General features: G+C 44.3%; 1 protein-coding gene across 1 annotated transcript; it reads right to left on the bottom strand.

The window, feature by feature from the left end:
• Positions 1-1,046: 1,046 nt before the first annotated feature.
• Positions 1,047-20,331, bottom strand: LOC143854455 (uncharacterized). Its single transcript, XM_077364444.1, has 4 exons — positions 19,793-20,331; positions 18,555-18,713; positions 2,637-3,233; positions 1,047-2,278 (listed from the first exon to the last, which is right to left on the bottom strand). Exons 1-4 carry the CDS (start codon positions 20,138-20,140, stop codon positions 1,307-1,309), a joined length of 2,076 nt encoding a protein of 691 aa, XP_077220559.1. The 5' UTR covers positions 20,141-20,331; the 3' UTR covers positions 1,047-1,306.
• Positions 20,332-20,598: the final 267 nt, after the last annotated feature.

Genomic DNA, 20,598 nt, shown 5'->3' with positions numbered 1-20,598 from the left:
TTTCCCAAGTCCCTCAATGACTTGGAAAACTGGGGGGCAACTGATGGGGTGTAAAAACTCCAGCCTCTCACAGGCCGCCACCTGTCCCAGAGTAGGTGAGCTCCAGCCTCTCACAGGCCGCCACCTGTCCTGGAGTACGTGAACTCCAGCCTCTCACAGGCTGCCACCTGTCCCGGAGTAGGTGAACTCCAGCCGCTCACAGGCCGCCACCTGTCCAGGACACCTGTCCTGGACCTCACCAGGATTTCCCCTATAAATAGGGGATCAAAGCTTAGACCAAGGGGTAATGCGAAAAACCCTCTCCACCCAAACTCTTAGACTTCTCCCCTTCACTTATGCTCATACTGACTTGAGTGTCGAAGGGCCTGTCCGGAGTAAAACCCGGGTTGGTCTTCTGACCTCGCTTGCCTTGTGCAGGACTCAGCCCTCATAGCAGGACTCGCTTCTAGCCACTTCACTACTCGTTCACTCCGGTCCCCCAGGACTCAGCACCTTTGGTTATCCAGCTCAGCTCTTACGTCACTGCTGTACCTGTTACCGATTTTCGGTCTAACACTTAGTAACAGCCTTCATAGGCGTAACTACAAGAAATTTCAGGGAAAAAGCTTCCAAGAGGCTGAAATCTCTCCTTGGTTTACAAGACTACAGAAGTCCCTTAGCCAATCACTTATCCTCTTGATACTTCTGTACTTATTTTTCATTCTTCTAGAACACCTTTCCTTCGAGATTTCTTATGCAACTAATATTTGACGGTTTTTCTCATAGATCTGCATTTTTCTAAAGCTCTTAGGATTCCAAAATTCAATTCCAAACCATCAAGGGCGCTTTGGTAACCTTGTTCTTCCATGGATTATTTGAAGGCATAACTAACTAAATTTCTCAAGATTAAAAAAGAAATGATATCTCCCCCCACGCCCCATTTGTAGCATTTTCATTCCTCGCAATAACTTTTTTCCCTGAAGTTGGCTACTTTTTTACTCCCTTTTGGCAGTATTTTCCTGAAAATGATGTCATTTTAAGAATGAGACAAACAAAAGGGGTGGTAATGATGGGAAAGAGACCATTCATCGATCGTCCTCAACACCTGTATTAATATGCAAATCAATCAAATTGAGCTCTGTAAAAGCTTGTCTCCAACAATACCCAATAATATCTGTCCTCACAAACATTAGTTTCTCATTGATCTCTTTACTTCATCTCAATCATTAAATACACACCCGAATATACAAAAGGAACCGTGTCAATAAGCTAATTCAGCTGACTTGATCTCTGTAGAATTTCCAAAAAAATAAGCAACAAGAACCATCTAATTATCATCAATGGTTTCTGTCATGGACGCCCTTGAAGGCGTGCTATAGTGAAACTCTATCTGTAATCTGTGATGGAGGAGAATGTTTGACACAGTTCCCTTCTTCACTTCCATCTCCAATTCTCTCAATGGAATAGCAGCCAGAAATCTCTTAATGAATTCCCTACAGCACTCTCTCCCACTACAAATGAGTTCGCCGTTCCCTTTGTCCCCTTTGTCTTCTCCTCCTATCACCATCCCCACACCCTTTCCCACTTTTTCTTTCGTAAGGTCTTCGCTCTGCCCATCTGTCTCTTTCTCCAGAGAATTATACATTCTGGCCTCATTGTCAAATTTCAGAATGTAGGCCTGGTTGCATCCTTCAAAGAGACGCTCCCCCAATGTGTCGATAATATAACAAGCATCGGCATCGGTCTTCAGTAGGAAGAAATGGTCATTCCAGCTCACAATATAAACCCTTGGCTCCACATCCCCAACATTATTCATGATCTCGTCCCAGATTTGATCGAATGACATTGCACCATGCAAGAATTCAAAGCTCTCTGGTTCGAAAAACCCGATAAAAGATTTCTCCGGTATGACTGTTATTGGCCTAATTCTTGCCTGTAACACTGTTTCGAGGTCAAAGTGGTTGTCTGGGAAGAGATCCCTATAGGCCTTGTTCTCGCAAAGCTTCCGCCACTCCAAAGAGCCTTCTCTTATGAGGCTATCTAGCTCGGATCTTGTGGGCATGGCTCCTTGGTTTGACTGTAGCCAGTCAGCAATCACAGCTACAAGGGCGGTGCAAGCCCCGGCTCCAGCGGCACTCTCACTACGTTGGTCGATCGAAGCAGAGAAAACACAAGCTTTTAGTTTCACCTGCCCGTCTCTGCTAATCAGCTCCTTCTCTTCCCAACTGCCAACTTTGAAATCTTCTTCTCCAAAGTCAGATTCAGGCCACTGTTTCTCTGGCAATGTCACTTCTCCATTCTGTAACAACACAAGGTAACAGTTAAGAGGAGAACTAGTGTCTTAATTACATGTTTTTCTTTAAGGGGGGCTGGTATATATAGGCACTCTAAAAATTAGGGATTAACACCATGTCAGTTTGCCTAGCTTGTAAAAAAAGCAGGCAAATTACATCAAGGCTTTGTTTCTTTGGCATGAAACAGCTGTAAAACAAATTTTATGCACACTTTTTCACGTAAAAAAGAGCATAAAATTTGTTTAACATCCATTTTATGTCGAAAGAAACAGAGCCTAAGGCAAAACTGACATGGTTGAAACTACAGATACAGAAAAACAATGATATAATTCAAAGACACACCCAGGAATCCTAATTACGTACCTTCGCAGTGGAAGAGGCGGACTCGTCTGAGGAAGAACTGAGCTGTCGGCGAATCATATCGATGTCATCTCCGCCTTCATCACAATTCCCTTTCTTAATTAGAGGCTCTTCCTTTCTCTTTCCAGATCTGAAGCTCAGCCTCCTCTTCTTCCATGACAGAAACCCGCCCTTCGGGGGCAATTCGGACCGAGCCTCTGAACGTAAAGATGATGCCAACTGAGTCACTGAACTTGTTTCTACACTACTGTTACTACCTCTACTAGCATAATACACAGATGTTTCCTCTACGGTTTCAGCCAAAATACGGTTTGCAGCGGAAGCAATGGAGCTGTAGCCCAATTGGTTCGGTTGGGTGGGACCCAATTCGTCATCAGGTGAGTCTTCAGTTTCACAGAGGTCAGATTCATCTTCGTCGGCAGTAAACCTTTCAGAGACACTCCCATAGCTCCCATTGTCTGTTTCATCCCCTGGGCTCTTCTTCTTCTTCATTCTTCGGGATGATGACACATAACTTGTTACTCTTCTGAGGAAGCTGTCTTCTTCTATACTTTCTGGAGACCCATGTAAAATCCTAATCTCGATGAAGCTGAAGGATATCTGCAATTGAAGGAGGGGTATCCTATCAACACAAGCTTTTAAACAAGAAAATATCATTTTTTGAAAAAAATGCCATTCTTGGTCGACATTTGATGAGGAATTCTTAGCACATCAAACCATGCATGAACGGCAGGAGGATTTAGACCATCCATAGTATGGTCCATTGATTGGATGGACAACCCCCTAAGCTTCAAATGAAAACGGCATTCAAAAACTTTCGATGCACATTTCATCCACACATTCTGACGAAGGGAGCATGGAGCGGCAACACAAAGATGGAGATCAAACACAAGTAGCGACTAAAATAATCTCATGGGGGCTTGAAAACCCATGCCACGGTTTGGAGGAAAGCTCCAATATAGCACGTGAAAGGAGCCAAGCTCCTTCACCCACGTGAAAGAGCCAATGCTCTCTTCACAAGAGTTGTCCCAAAAATAAACTTTATTCAATCTCTCCTCTTTCCTCATGCCATTACATCATATAAAGAGGCAAAACCTAAGAATAGCAACCCTAAAGACTTGCCTAACAATTATTCTCTATCTTCTATTTTAAGCAACAAATATAAAAGCAAGAAATATGATTAAGATAATCCTAAAATAGTAATCCTATAATAGACACTTACCCTATCCTAAACCTATCCTAAAACTACCTATAACTTAGCCAAATCAAGTCCAAATTGCGTAATCTTGGGCTCTTTAGATAGGTAATCGAAAAACATTTCTAAAAACACCAAAATAAAGCTAAATAGACAAGTTTTGACGCCCCAAATAAATACTAAAAATAAAATGACGAAAATAAGAAATAAAAAATAAAAGATTTGATCAACGCCATGGGTTCTGCATTTATAATTAAGAAAAAAAATTACCTAAACTACTTTTATTAAACAATTGCAATTTTGGCAAATGCAATTTTGAACAGTAGAATGTGAAATCAGTAGATAGTTGAACAGTGACATATCCAAATGACTATTAAAAAAATCAGATAATAACTGGAAAAAAAAATCATTTTTAAGAAATCTTAGAGATTCATTTATCTCGTTAGAAATTCAAATTCATCTTGATAATTAAAACATGGAAAGGGTGTCTCATGGTAGATAAGGTCGCAGGCATGGTCTCTCACTAAAATCGAGGTGATGGGCTGGAAGGTTGGAGATGAACTTCGAGTGTCAGAGGATGTAGTTTGTGCGATCAAGCATCAAGAAGATCGTATGATTCACGTCAAACAACAAAAGGGTAAAGCCGCAAGGGTGAGTGTGGGTGCATCCTAGACAGCATTTGTTGGTGACAAAGTGTTGGATGGTCAAGATGTCGTGCCAGAAAGTAGAGAGGATTAGGAGATGCATAAAAGGAAATAATCTAGGTAAACCTAGACATTTGAGTAGTAAGTGGATTACCATATATCTTGGACACAATCTATTAAGATTCGATATGCAACGAGTAGTAAGTAGGATTAGGGGTGTCAATGGATCCAATTTAGATTGGATCCTCCTATTTCTTGGATACAATCTATTATGAATTGGATCTTACTTTCTTCGAATTAAACTGTCTATGGGAGGTCTAAGTCCTCCTTACATTGTACACAATTAGACCTTTGGGTTTGGGAAGAGGAATGAGGAAAGTAGAAGAAACAAAGGGCACGTTTGGCTGCCAGGAATTGTTTTTCATGATAAATTGGGTGTCTCCAGTGGAGATGAGGGTGAAGTCGACTAAAAATCCGGAATCAAAATCCCTTAACTAGTGGAGAAGTTGCTAAGAACTTGGAGAAGGTTGATCCGGTTTTTGAAATCCCAGGGGTGATGGCAAACCAAAGAGGGGGGGTGAATTGGGTTCAAAAACTTCGCCAAAGATATTGCAGAATTAAAACTAAATGACAAAGTAAAACCTTAAGAATATTAATGAAAACAAAACACAAATGCACAAAGAGATAGAAAGAGTGCACCCGAGATTTATAGTGCTTTGGTCACTACCAAGGACCTACTCCACTCCACCAAGACTTCTTGGTGATTTCACTACGGATTCCCTTAAAGGAGGGGAATCAACCCAATTACAAAGATGGTGGCTCTGCCTCGCAAGACTTGCCAATCCGGAGAAAGCTCCGCGTCCCCAACACTCACTCTTGTGGAGATGGCTCCGCGACTCCACGCACACTCGCCAAATTACAATGATCTTTGGAGAAAGAAAACTAAAATCCCTTCAAGAGGGTTACAAGAGATGGATAAAAGATGTACAAGTATAAGCCTAATCCACTTATTTGCTTAGAGATGAGAGAGGCACTAAAACGACTTTGATTTTCTCTTTTGGATGTTCAAAATGATGCAAAGAGATATTTTAGAAGGTCTTGGATAAGGTATATATAGCCCAAGAAAGAATATTACCGTTTGAGGGCAAAAGGGTAAATAACTGGCTAAGAAAAGCAAGTCCCGCAGGCTCCAGCGGCTATATTGCCAGATGGTGGCAGTCGACCGGGGTGTGGCGGTCGCCCGTCCTTATCGGCCCTCCTTTTTTATTTTTGAATTTCAAACCGTAGTGGTTGACCTCCAAGTCCTTTCTGGATGCCTCCTTGATTTCCAGGAGCCCATTCGCGGTCGACCGGACTTGCCTCGGTCGACCGGCCCACTTTTGGAGAGAAGATGCTGGAGTTCCAGCAACCATCCCGCGGTCGCCCGGGATACCTAGGTCGACTGGCCTGGTTTTAATAACTTGTTTTTATACAAAAAAGCATTGGGGCATTGGGCTTTGGGCTTTGGGCTTTTGTCCTAGTTTTTAAATACATTTTCCTAAGTTTGTTTTAAAACTATGTTAAGTGCCTTTAGCATCTCTAAAAACAAAGGAGAGGAGTACAATCTAAATTAACTTGAAAAGCATTGCCTTTAACATCTCTAAAAGCAAAGGAGAGGAGTACAATCTAAATTGACTTGAAAAGCACTTCAATCTTCTCTTGAACTTCGGCTTCAAGTAACCTTCACTTCTTGGATCTAAAGATTCTTTAGCACTCCAAATGCTCTCCAATTAAGCTTCTAGGCCTCGATTCTGAATTCACACTAATGGGATCTACAACTAAAGACAATTAAACACATTAGTGACTCAAAATCACTTGTGTTTGGAATCATCAAAACAAGAAGGAAGTGCCAAGGGTGGGAACCATTGGGCTTACAGTTTTGAATAGAGTTTTTGGTTTCTCGATTTTTAGCAACTTCTCCTCGCTGGAGACACTAGTTCCGGGATTTTGTTTTCGGATATTTAGCCGACTTCATCCTCATCTCCACTTGGACACACCCAATTTATCGTGAGAAACAATTCTTGGCAGCCAAACATGCCCAAAAGAGGGTATAGAGAGCCAACATTGAAACTAGAAGCAGAAAAAACAATATTTTTTCTTGGTTTTGGGTAGGATGGGCAAGGCAAGTAGTCACAAGCAGGAAGCATGGGAAGCAGCAGGAAGAGCAAGACCAGTCTGGAATGTCACAAAAATGCACTCATGAATAGTCCTAAATGAGCAAAAATATGAAGGGTATTTTTGTACATTAGCACAGTTATTTCAGATGAAGGACGCTCCATTGGATTTGGCGGCTCCGCCTCTGTAACGATCCTAAGTAATTTCGGACATTAAGATACGGATCCAATAGAGACTAACAGATCCAACTAATGTGCCCAAACCCTCTTCATTAATACCCTAACTAGAATTTGGTTACATGAGCTAAATGCCTTTTTTGTATATGGGGTGACTAAATTTAAAAGAGAGATAAAGATTACATCAGTTCATAATGGATCTTTACAAGGAAAAAATTCCTAGCTAAAAAACTGAAACTATCTGAAAAAGGATAGTGCGAAGTGGGAGGCCAACACCTAGCTGTTGGGATAAACTAGGAAGAAAGCTAAAGAAAGGAGAAAATCAACAAGATAACATTTAGATGGTGATGGGGACCCAAAACCGATTATCCAATCAGAGTATGACACATGTCCCCAAATGATAATCCCCTAATTACCCTTATAAGCAGATTAAAAGCCTAACCCTAGAGGGCAGGGGAAAAACCCACATTCTACCCAATCATGGGGCGACACCTGTCGAAAGGGCAAAAGGGTAAATCAACTGCATAGAGTTACTATAAATAGCCACTAAAGGCTCAAAGGTAGGGGTCCGAACCCCGAGAAATTACTATTGATTACTATTTTTGTTCTATACAACCTATAGATGATGTCCCATACTGACTTAAGCATCAAGGGCCCATCCGAGGACTATCCCCCGGGTTGGCCTTCTAACTGGGTGTTACCTTGTGCAGGACACATCTTGGTATAGAACCTTCTCTATTGGACGATCAGATCGACTTTCATTCCAATATCTTATCGTACCCCAGTCAGTTTTGCTTTTCTTGGGCTTCCACCTCACATTAACTGTTTTTTACCACAACAGTTTGGCGCCATCCGTGGGACCCGAACAAAAAGTTGTCCCCAATCTCCCACATGGCAGGCAGGAAGGGCAACCGTGCGGGTTCAGGTCGAGGCGCGGGATCAGGACGAGGGGCCCACTCTCAGCAATCACCTAGAGATCCCCCGCTTCCCAGCGCTCCTCATAGAATCAGATGCCTAGCTTTGCGGGTCGTAGCCGAAGTCCGTTCAGATGATCAAAGATTAGAAGAGCAACGATCGATCACACACGTCGTGTAACTCCCAGTAGAGCAATTCAATCACAAGATGCAACAAGTGGCTGACCTGACTAAGCAAGTCAAGACCTCCTCTTCACGACCGCCGTCCCAGAGCCGTGCGTGCAAAGGGAAGGAATGTCTCAGAGGCACGAAGATCCGCACAACTGTTCCCGGACTCGTCCCCGCTCGTCCAACCGATATTCCCGACACAGCCGTGACCGGTCTCCTTCGAGGAGTAGAAACAAACGTCGAGGACGATCTCCGTCACTGAATCGAAATCGCCGACGGGATCGGTCGAGATCGGTAAACCGACAGCAAGGCCTGAAGGATATCGCAGGACAGGAAAAGCACCAAGAGCGAAAGATAAGATCTGAAAGTCGATTAGATTCCGCTTCTAGTGCTCTGCAAGAACGTAAAAGGCATAGAGAAAGAAAGGAATATAAAAAGGATGAGCGTGTAGAGCGCAAACTTGACGAAATCGACCATCGAATCAAAGAATTAGCCAAAGTCAGTAAAAATCCCGACCTCAAGGCTTTCAATAGCAAGCCTCCATTCACGGAAGCCATCATAAACCCGCCAACTCCCTGAGACTTTCAAATGCCGTCGATCCCCCGATATGATGGGACAACTGATCCCGTGGACCATCTAGAGACCTTCAGGACCATGATGTTGTTACATAAGGTCTCAGATGGATTCGTATGCATGGCATTCCCAACCACACTGGTAGGTGCTGCCAGAGATTAGTATGCAGTCCTAAGGCCGAATTCCATTAATTCATTGGAAGATCTCGCGAACAACTTGGTTTAGCACTTCATGAGCAGTCACCAACCCAAGAAGATGGCCGCATCACTCATGGCGCTGAGGTAGGAACGCGATGAGTCTTTGAAAGATTTTGTACGTCGGTTCAACAGGGAAGCCTTGCAGATAACTAACTTGGATCCATCAGCGGTTGTAAAATGCTTTGCTATCAGGAGCTAAGTCAAACGACTTAAAACGATCGATAGCGCGGAAGGCACCAACTTCCTTGGCCGATCTCATCGCGAAGTCAGAAAAATATATCTCAGTGGAAGACACAGTGGCTGCCTTGGATAACAGGCATGGTGGCCAATCTGAAAGAAATGGGCAATCATCAAATCAGAAGCACAAATAAGAAGATGGACCGTCCTGAAAAGATAAGAGTCTGCCTTGAAGAGAAGAAAATTATACCCCGCTCAACACTTCCAGGGCCCGAATCTTAGCAGCAATAACGGATGAAGACTTCCTCAGGTGGCCAGCTAAGATGTTGAGCAAAAGCAACAAGAGGGACAAATCCAAATGCCGCAGATACCACAAGGACCACGGACATGACACCAAAGAGTGTCGGCACTTGAAAGAAGAGATTGAATTGCTAATCAAACGGAGGCATTTGAGAAATTACGTCAAAGGTGGGGGCCAAGACAAAAGGGAACCCCGAACTTCTAGTCCACCCAGAGGTAGAAGTCCGCAAAGGTCCACATCGCGGGGAAGCCGAGCAAAGTCTCCAGCTCCGGCAAGCCCTCCCGGAATAGAGCCATCTTTCGAGCCAGCTGGGGTCGTCACGACCATAGTTGGAGGGCCAATCGCTGGAGGAAGCTCCTCGGCTGCTCGCAAGGCTTATGCCCGCCAAGTCAACTCAGTACATATCCCCGACAAGAAGTTGAAAGTTGATAATGCAATTTCATTCTTCGATGCTGATTTGAACGGTGTAATCTTGCCACACAACGACGCCCTAGTCATCACCATGTTGATCGCCAACTTCGAAACACCAAAGATCTTGATCGACAATGGAAGTTCTGCTGATGTCTTGTACTATCATGCCGTCAAACAACTAGGCATCAAAGACGATCTCTTAAAACCCTCCACCACAGAACTTTATGGGTTTGCTGGGGAGGTCGTCAAAGTGGTGGGATCCATAGAACTGGCAGTCCTCGTGGGGAATGCACCGCCACGAGCCACAGCTATGAGAGCAATACCTTCGGCCTACCACTAAAAAATGGTGGTGAACACCCCTCAGCATACAACGCAATTTTGGGAAGACCAGGGTAGAACCTGTTGAGAGCAATACCTTCGGCCTACTACTAAAAAAAGAAATTCATAACTCCGAGAGGGCCCGGCGAAGTAAAAGGCGATCAAACTCACTCCAAAGAATGCTACGTCACCGCTCTCAAAGGGAAGAGGTCACCAGAAACAATGCCCATTGAAATGCTAGATCTTCGTGATGAAGCCCAAGTGGTCGTCATCGAAGCAGCAGAAGAACTTGTTCAAGTCCCGTTATATGAGAATCAAACTGAGAAAACCGTACGAATAGGATCGTCACTAGACGAAGAAGTTAAAGACCGATTGATCCAATTTCTGAGAGGCAATGCTGACGTTTTCGCATGGACGCCGGCCGATATGCCAGGTATTGATCCGAGGGTTAGCGTCCATAAGCTCAGCGCGGATCCAACTTGTAAACCGATCAAACAAAAGAAAAGACACTTCGCCCACGAGCGGCAACCAACTATCAAAGAAGAGGTTGAGAAGCTACTACGAGCAGATTTCATCCAATAGATCAAATACCCAGACTGGTTAGCCAATGTGGTAATGGTAAAGAAGTCCAATGGGAAGTGGAGGATCTGTATAGACTTTACCGATCTGAACAAGGCCTGTCCGAAAGACAGCTTCCCTCTCCCAAGGATTGACTAGCTTATTGACTCCACATCAGACCACGAACTGCTAACCTTCATGGATGCTTTTTCTGAGTACAACCAGATCATAATGTACGAGGCAGACATTCCAAAAACGTCCTTCGTAACCGATCAAGGGTTGTACTGCTATCGAGTGATGCCCTTCGGCCTTAAGAATGCTGGGGCTACCTATCAAAGGTTGCTCAATAAACTCTTTCGGAACCAGATCGGCATAAATATGGAGGTGGATGTAGATGACATGCTCGTCAAGAGCAAGAAGGCAACCGATCACATTCCAGACCTCGAAGAAACGTTCCAAGTCTTAAGAGAGTATAAGATGAAGTTAAATCCGACCAAATGGGCTTTCAGAGTCACAGCAGGCAAGTTTCTAGGATTCATGGTCGGCCATAGAGGGATTGAAGCCAACCCAGAGAAAGTTCAAGCTGTCATAGATTTGGCCCCTCCCACTACGATCCGAGAAATACAGAAATTGACCGGTATGGTCGCAGCATTGGGAAGATTTGTATCAAAGTCCGCCGAGAGACGTCTTCCATTCTTTCAACCTATCAAAGGAATAAAGACTGCTTCGTGGATAGACGAATGCCAAGCAGCATTTGAAGAGCTGAAGCTGTACCTCTCTTCACCTCTGTTACTCACTAAATCCGAAGCAGGAGAGGAATTGGTGATGTATCTATCAGTGAGCTCTGTAGCCTTAGCAGCAGTTTTGATTCGAGAAGATCATGGGCAGCAGAAGCCGATATACTACTTCAACAAGGTGCTACACGAAGCTGAGACAAGATACTGTCGAATGGAATAACTGGCATATGCATTGGTAATGGCAGCAAGGAAGCTAAGGCCGTACTTCCAAGCACACACAATCAAAGTACTAACCAATCAACCACTAAGACAGATTCTACACAAACCGACACATCCAAGCGACTCGTCAGATGGTCAGTAGAACTTAGTGAGTTTGACATCAGGTACTTACCTTGGCCAGTAATAAAAGCTCAGGTCCTTGCTGATTTCATAGTGGAGTGCACTCAACCCCAGCAATCAGAAGAGAAGCTGGAAAGCCCTCGGCAACTCTCGGATGGTGATAACACAACTACACCCAAGGGATAGGAACGTATGGATGATGTGGAAAGCCCACAACAACCTCCGGGGGGGATAATACAACTACTCCCGGGGGACAAGGACATGAAAAAGAGACACCGAACCTTAAAGGACAGAGTGGTCCGGGTGAAGGCGATCAGCAAGGTCCAAATACCATCTGGGAACTTTGTGTAGACGGCTCCTCCAATGCACAAGGAAGTGGAGCTAGCTCATCTTGACAGGACCTGATAATTTCATTGCTGAATAGCCATCCGGTTCGGATTCCGCACGTCCAACAACAAAGCGGAATATGAAGCCTTGATAGCAGGTATGAATCTGGCAATTCAGGTGCACGCAGATAAACTCAAAGCCTTCAGCAACTCAAAATTAGTAGTTAGTAAAGTGAAAGGCGAATTTGAAGCCAAGGACTCAAGAATGGCTAAGTATTTGGCCAGAGTCCAGCACATCGCGAAGAAGTTTCAAAGCTTTGAAGTAGAGCGCATCCCTCAAGAAGAGAATGTGAAGCCATACGCCCTGTCCTGACTAGCAGCATCAGGATACCTAGCGCTAGATCGCATATGTGTGGAGCACATGAAAAAAGCCGCCATTGAAACAGAGATCCAAGAGTTGATGCAAGTGGAACGGGAGCCGTGTTGGATGGACGAGATCATTCGATACCTTCAAGACGGAAAACTCCAAGAAGATAAGAAAGAAGCACGAAGAGTGATGCAGAGGGCGTCCTGCTTCAGCTACGATGGCAAAAACCTATACAAGAGATCCTACACATGGCCATATCTGAATTGCCTCCACCCCATCGACGCTACATTCTCCTGACGAGAAGCACATGAAGGAGTTTGTGGCGAGGACCTCGGAGGGAAGGCACTGATCAAGAAGATCCTTCTTAGAGGACTATATTGGCCCACCCTGAGGAAAGACGCCATGGATCTTGTCAAGAAATATGACAAATGCCAAAAGTTTACCCCTACATCCTATCAACCAGGGGCACCTCTGGCTCCCATCACCAGTCCGATACCATTTGCGTTTTGTGGCATCCATATATTGGGACCCTTCCCTAGGGCACCAAGAGGATGAAAGTTTGTGGTTGTAGCGGTGGATTACTTTACCAAATGGGTAGAGGCAGAGCCCATAATAGAAATTACAGAGCAGAACATTCAGTACTTCTTTTGGAAGTCGGTAGTTTGCCGGTTCGACATCTCAAGGGTACTTATCACAGACAATGGAACCCAATTTGACAGCAGAGAATTTAGGAAGTTCTACACAGACCTTCAAATCGAACAGCGGTTCACGTCCGTAGCACACCCCCAAACTGACAGCCAAACCAAAGTCACCAAACGAACCCTTCTTCAAGGAATCAAGAAAAGACTCGATGAAAAGTCAGGCCGATGGGCCAACGAACTTTACCGTGTCCTTTGGGCCTAACGAACCACTCCTAGGGCCCGAACCACTCCTAGGGGCCTGACAGGAGAGTCCCCGTTCAATCTAACATTCGGGACCGAAGCGGTTATCCCCGTGGAAATTGGTGTTCCCTCCTTCCGTAGACAACATTTCAACGGAGGACGGAACCACGAAGGCCTGAGGCAAACCTTGATCTCCTCGACGAGCTAAGGGAAGACTCCAAGCTTCGGGTCGCAGCCTATCAACAAAGGATTGAACGATATTACAATTCGAAGCTCCGACCAAGGGACCATAGAGCAGGGGACCTAGTGCTAAGAAAAGCAGTCGTTTCACAGCCCCGAAAAGTTGGCAAACTCTCCCCAACCTGGGAGGGGCCATACAAAGTGGCACAGGTCATCCGACCAGGCAATTACAGGCTGGAAACCCTCAAAGGGCACTTACGCCTCCATGCATGCCAAGAACCTCAAGAAGTATTATCAATAGCGGAGCTCCTATCCCCTCCCCAACTATTACAATGTTTTGTAATCAAGAACAAACTCAGAAAGGAAATCTATGTAAACACTCTTGGCATCAATAAAATTGAATGAGTTTCTTGACTATTATCGAATTCATAGAGATGAATCTGAATGTTCCATCCCGGATAACCAAAAACCAATCACTTGTCAATCCTCCCAAAAGCCGGAGTATGACCTCAGGCTGGGAGACAAAAGGACATGATGACGAGTTAAGTAAATAATAAGCCCGAGTCTTTAAACTCTGGTCAAGCAAAAACATCTAACTTGGTCGCGCATTTCAATCTTGAGAACAACTTGGGAAAAATGCCGAAACCAAGCCGGGTGATATAGAAGAGTTGGGAACCCCGAAAAGCCTAAGGCTTGGGAAAACCTGACGAGTGCTAACCCTTAATGGTTATCACATCATGAAAGGTTAGGGATATCCTGATCAAAAGATAGAGAAATTACTCAGAATAAAACAGTCAGAGTTCCACCAAAGTTCTTAAACAGTCCATGAGCGGCCTACAAGGCCAAGGTACAAAATACAGAATCTTAACACGAAATAAAAAAGAGAAGATGAAAAGATAAGTTTAAGAGGCAGGAGCATCCTAATCGTCAGGAACCAAGGCAGGAGACTGATCACGATCACGACCGGCATCCCCCGCTATAGGGTCGTCGACCTAGTCAGCAACAGAGCCAGAGTATAAACTCTCCCAAGAAATGTCATCAAAGTCAAGATCGGCATCAGGATAAAGATAAGACCCTTGTAGGAACTAAAGGCCTCCGCGTAGGCAATAGAGATGAGCTCGTAGAGTTCGGTCTGCTTCGCCTCCACGGCCGCCTCCACTGCCTCTTTCTTCTCTGCAAGGTGGTCCAAGGCCTGATCATCCAATGCTCTCCAAATTTGCTCCTCCTGGGCGTTCTTCAGACGGGCATTCTCCTCAGTCAAATTTTTCCTCGCATCCTTTGACGCGCGCAGCTTGGTGAGCAGCTGCTCATTATCTTTGTTTGCCTGGCCCAACTCCTTCTGGACACTTGTCAAAGTTTCAGAAAACATCATGGACTTCCTCTCCAAGTCAATCCAATAGCAACCCAGCTGCAAGCACAAGCACTGAGTGAGAAGATGATCAGAGTCACGAATGCATGCACAACAAATACAAGAAGAAATCACAACAGTCACCTAATAAATAGATACAAAACTTGCTCCAAAGGCCGTCTCAGGGACTTCCTTCTCGATGCGCTTAGCATCCTTCTCCAGCACGCCCTTCCGGATATGCTCTCGGGTGATTTCCAGATTACCAAATGCGGTGTCAGTCCGAAGGATAGACCAATCCGGACGGAACACCTTATCCTTCTCCACCGGCAATAACCCCGAAGCCGGACGCTTCGCTACTGTCCCAGCTATGCCACCTGATGCCTTAACCCTTTTAGGATGAGTATCCTTATAAAGTTGTGCTAAGGCGGAGAGAGACTTACCGGCCGTAGTCGACCTGACTGCTTTCCCCTTGTCCTGGACTAGACGATCAGAAGGTCTCTCTGGCTCTTTCCTCTTCTGAGCCTGTCCTACTTTGCTCGTCATCACCCGCTTCAACATCTCTGCCTTCTTAGCAGCGTCCATCACTGAAAGTAAAGTAAAGATCAAAAGGACAACAAATAATCAGATAACAGAACACAGCCAGAGGAAGCAAAAGAATTCTAAATGCAAGGCAAACCCTAATTACTAACAAGCCTAAGACACCTACTGGCTTGAACTGACTCCAATTGCCTACAGAACTTCCTCACTATCGAAATCTTTGTAATAAATCAACCCTTCCTCCAGAAGGTACGCCTCGAGAGCTCTGACGGTCGCCTCATCACCACTCGACAATTCAGGCTTTTCACTCATCATCTTCGTATCTACGGGCAACCATACCAAGGGAACCTTCCACCTCTCATCTAGACCAGGATTGTCCAAGCTCACATAAAAGAACCAATTTTTCCAACCATGGATCGAGGTCGGCAAACCAACTATGAATTTAATATCGGAACGCTGGCTTATGTACACCCAGCTATTCGAGCGGTTCCTCGTGAGATGACAACACCTGCAGAACACCTCCAATGAAGGATCCTTCTCCAATTTCTTCTTCATCACGTACATGAAGCCAAAGATGATCCTCCATGAGTTCGGGGCCACTTGGGACGGTGCTAAACCATAGAAACGCAACACCTCCACCACAAAAGGATTTATGGGAAATCTAAACCTAACCTTAAGGGAATCCTCATAGATGCACACATTCGCATTTTTATTGGGTGCGCGATCACCTTGTTCCGCCGATCGTAAACTAAATCGCTCTGGAATACAATACATGTCTCTAATAAAGTCTAACCTAGACTCTGCCAGTCTACTCGATTTTTTTAGGGCTGCTCTGTGATGCTTAACTTCGGCCACCATCTGTGCCTCCACGATGACATCAACAATCCTATCCACAGCAGACGAACTTGAAGCCCCCCGCAATCGACTTCTCAACTCAACATCAGAATCATGATCCATTCCCTCATCAAGAGGGAACACGACCGGATCAGGATCTACACCCAGATCCAAGATAGGATCGTCGCTAAGGATATCTACCTCCTGGTCACTAGCTACGACATAAGGACCAGGAATCCTTCTCTTGTGACTCTGATCGGCCATGGTCTAGCCACTATAACCCCTAGAGGTACATCTAGTCCTCTCGGAAGAACAAGACCCTTAACTACTACTGGAGGAAGAAGATTCCTCCGAAGGCAAACCGGATCCGGACTCGACGCGAGTAATTGTACTACGACTACCAGACATGAACGAAAAAACGAAAAGCGAAAGAACTAAATGAGGCAAGGAAGAGATTACCGATCAGCATACGAAGGACCCCGAACTCAAGAAGAACAAACACAGCCAATCTGACCACCAGAGCGAGAACAAAAGGCAGAATGTAAGAATGAAGAAATGAAGAGGATCATCTCCTTTTATAACCAAAAACAACACTGACGACCCTTCACATCCTCGAATGCCACAATGCCACGTGTCTCACAACGCCAGAGGCCATTAATGGCTGGCACGATTCACGAAGAGTGGCGTCTTTTTCCCTCCCCTGCTCCAAGAAACCCCCATATGGGAAAAAGACAAAAAACTATTGAGGAAAGTAGTTTGTCTGAATTCCCTCACAAAATGCGATCGTCTCTGGCCGATCCCAATATGGGGCAGGCCACAAGACGACAAAAATGCGATCGTCTTTGGCCGACCCAATATGGCGCAAGGTCATAAGACGACAAAAATGTGATCGTCTCTGGCCGACCCAGTATGGCGCAAGGCCACAAGATGACAAAAATGCGATCGTCCTTGGCCGATCCCAATATGGCGCAAGGCCACCAGACGACAAAAAATGTGATCATCCTTGGTCGATCCCAATATGGCGTAAGGCCACAAGACGACAAAAATGCGATCGTGCTTGGCCGATCCTAATATGGAGCGAGGCCACAAGACGACAAAAATGCGATCGTCTCTGGCTGATCCCAATATGGCGCGAGGCCACAAGACGACAAAACTCTGATCGTCCTTGGCCTATCCTGATATGGTGCAAGGCCGCAAGATGACAAAAATTTGATCGTACTTGGCCGCTCCCGACATAGAGCAAGGCCGCAAGACGACAAAAATCTGATCGCCCTTGGCCGATCCCAATATGGCGCAAGGCCGCAAGGCGACAAAAATCTGATCGTCCTTGGCCGATCCCGTTATGGCGCAAGGCCGCAAGATGACAAAAAATCAGATCGTACTTGGCCGGTCCCAATATGAAGCTGATCCGATCCCAATATGCGATCGTCCAAAGCCGATCCGAACCCCCAAACGGGCACAACCCCCGGCTGAAGTCATCTTTCAACTTCCCCAGGCCATAAACACGGCCTAAGGAACTAGGGGCATCTGATGGGGACTCAAAACCGATTATCCAATCAGAGAATGACACGTGTCCCCAAATGATAATCCCCTAATTACCCTTATTAGCAGGGAGTAATTAAAAGCCTAACCCTAGAGGGCAGGGGAAAAACCCACATTCTACCCAATCGTGGGGTGACACCTGTCGAAAGGGCAAAAGGGTAAATCAACTGCACCCACTTACTATAAATAGCCAGTAAAGGCTCAAAGGTAGGGGTCCAAAACTCGAGAAATTACTGTTCATTACTATTTTGTTATGTACGGCCTATAGATGATGTCCCATACTGACTTAAGCATCGGAGGGCCCGTCCGGGGACTATCTCCAGGTTGGCCTTCTGACCGGGTGTTACCTTGTGCAGGACACACCTTGGTATAGAACCTTCTCTATTGGACGATCAGATCGACATTCATTCCAATATCCTATCTTACCCCAGTCAGGTTTGCTTTTCTTGGGCTGCCACCTCACATTAACTGTTTTTTACCACAACAGATGGAGTGATTATCCTTAAGTGAACGAATTGAACTCACAAGAAAATTGATGATTATTTTTCCAAAATTTTCCTAATCTTTTTCGAAATCTTCCCTGAATTGAAAATTATTAAGCTCGGATGTAACCTAAAACATCATGGTTGAGGTACAAGGCATCCACCAATTGTGTTACAGAACCAATCACCTGTTTGTTTTGGATTTTGAGAATCAATTTTGAGTCCAAAACTGACCATTGGATTCAAAATTATGTTTAATTTTCACTCCAGTGGAGTGAAAACCAATTCTCAAAATCCAAAACAAACAAGCTCCCTTTTTTTGTAATCTTTTATCTCATGTAAGGACATGGGACTAGGACCATGGCCTACATGATCAACGGTCTTGATTATAAAGCCCAGAATTTCAAAGATAGGCATTCACCTTATCACACTATTGTATTATGACCAAAGGCTGTCCCACTTGATAGATTGCCAAAGTCAATGGTTTGAACCACTGAAACCCATTGACCACTTCTCATGAATAGTAAAAGCACTGCTAATAGTGGGGGGGAAGAAGACTTACGTAAAGCAAAGCATCACTAACAACAGCAGCAACATGTAATGGGATTGCAAGCTTTCTTTGAATCTCTGATCCTGTTTCATCCTTTTGCACCTCCAAAGCTATTTCTGCAAGGTTTATAGAAACTGTCCCTATTGCCGAGAGTTCTTCAGCTTCAGGCCCCTGCAACATCATTCTTACTTGTTAGAGTACATACACTGAAAACTCGGTGCCCATGCATTTTAAGAGACTCATCCCACGAATAAACTGGTGGGTCCACAACTCTATGATCTAGGAGTATTATATACAGATATTCTTCGGTGTATACGACGAAGTCGAATATAAAAACGGATCATTCTTGGAAGATACCGTAATTGAGTGTCAGTGATGCTTTTATTGGATTGACGAAAATATCCATATCAATCACTGAAATTGCATTTATTCTTAGCATCTTATATTCGTAGGTTTGAAATAAATAATGAGGGTATTATTGTCAATTTGGAGCTAAGAAGGGGATGAGTTGAAAATGTCAAAATATTGGGAATTTTGTGGGCTGGTAAAAACATGGGCTGATATTTCCCTCTTCTTTATTTTAAAATCTAAAATCCAACTCTTTCCTTATAAGAGTTCCTCGAATCAATTACCAATCAAAAAAAAAAGAGTTCCTCGAATCATTACAGCTAATAAACGAATGTTTAAAAAGAGAGACAGCGTGGTCCCTAACAAAAAAGGGGGGGAGATTTCGGTACCTGACACTCAAATTCTGGCACCAAAATCTTTCTCCATGGATTTTCGAAATCTTTTTGTTCGTTTTTTAATATGAGAAATGACTTTGAGTTCGAACAGTGCCTGAAACTTTTGTGTTGGACGATCCTAAGCATTCTACACTGAAAATTACCACCAATTTTTTAAGGGAAATGATATCGGCACAACCATGCTCTTTTAATTGGCTCCTGAGACCTTTTTAAGACCTGTAATAACCTTGGACAGCTATTTAATTAATAAAAGACAAGATGAGTTAGTGCAAATATCAAAACATGGTTGTGCTGATATCATTTCAAAATTTTAATTATATTAAGTTTAGTAACCGAAAAACAAAGAAGCAGTTTTGAGTCCAAAAGAATGAAAAAACATTTAAAACACCCTGGACAATTGGTACAAAGGAATCAAAAGATCTTCGTTAACAAGGAAAAATAAGAAAGAAACATTTCGATTTGTACGGAAACCTCAAAGAAAAAAAAGACGATATCAATAAAACTTACGTATAGAATCGAAATCGAAACGTCCCACGCATTGAAGGAATGATCTTTGTGTAAGACAGAGAACCCACAAACGTTCTCAAACTCATCTCCAAATTCTACGAAACGCCCACCATCTTCTCCCAAAACCAACCTCCCTATCGAAACGTTTCGGCGCTCTTGCTTCTCTCTCTTTCTCAAAGAAACTAAACCCCCTGATTTATGCCCTTTCCATATCATATCAGCCATCAAAACCTTCCCTTCATCTCCTTCAAACCCTTCTATTCTCAAAATCTTGGCCTTTACTTGAAACCTCTTTGTTGTTGTTGCTTGTGGTGGCCATGGAGACCACCTCATCATCTTCACAACCATTTTATAATTTTCCTCCGGGGAGAATTCGCAGGAATTCCGGCAAGATTTGTCAGAATTCCGGTTGAGGAATCTTGAGGTAGGTTTTCGGGTTTTGCTAGGCCGGTTGGAACGGTTTTTTGTTATTTATAGGGAGAGATTGGAAATAAAAAATGGGCGAAGGTCCCAACGAGTCTTAGCTGGAGAGAGAGAGAGAGAGAGAGAGAGAGGTTTCCTTAAACTACGTGGGAGGTTTATCGATTGCCTGAAAAGGCTAAGAAAATTACGAAGATAGGAAATCATGATGCCGCGGATGTTTGCAAAAACGTGTTGGGGAGGGACACGTAAGATGAGTTACGTATGAAGGAACTGCGAATAAAACACATGGGAAATGATAGCGTGACGGACAAGTATGACGCTCACCGGGGACGTCCAATATATGTTCAGCCACCTGTACTTGTTTCAATTTTTTGTAACTTTAA

This window comes from Tasmannia lanceolata, unplaced genomic scaffold (assembly GCF_043159265.1).
Source record: "Tasmannia lanceolata isolate RefF3 unplaced genomic scaffold, GAP_Taslan_0.1 ptg000003l, whole genome shotgun sequence".
Taxonomy (NCBI): domain Eukaryota; kingdom Viridiplantae; phylum Streptophyta; class Magnoliopsida; order Canellales; family Winteraceae; genus Tasmannia; species Tasmannia lanceolata.
Note: the sequence above shows the minus strand (reverse complement) of the source record. Positions and strands in the feature narration are given on the sequence as shown.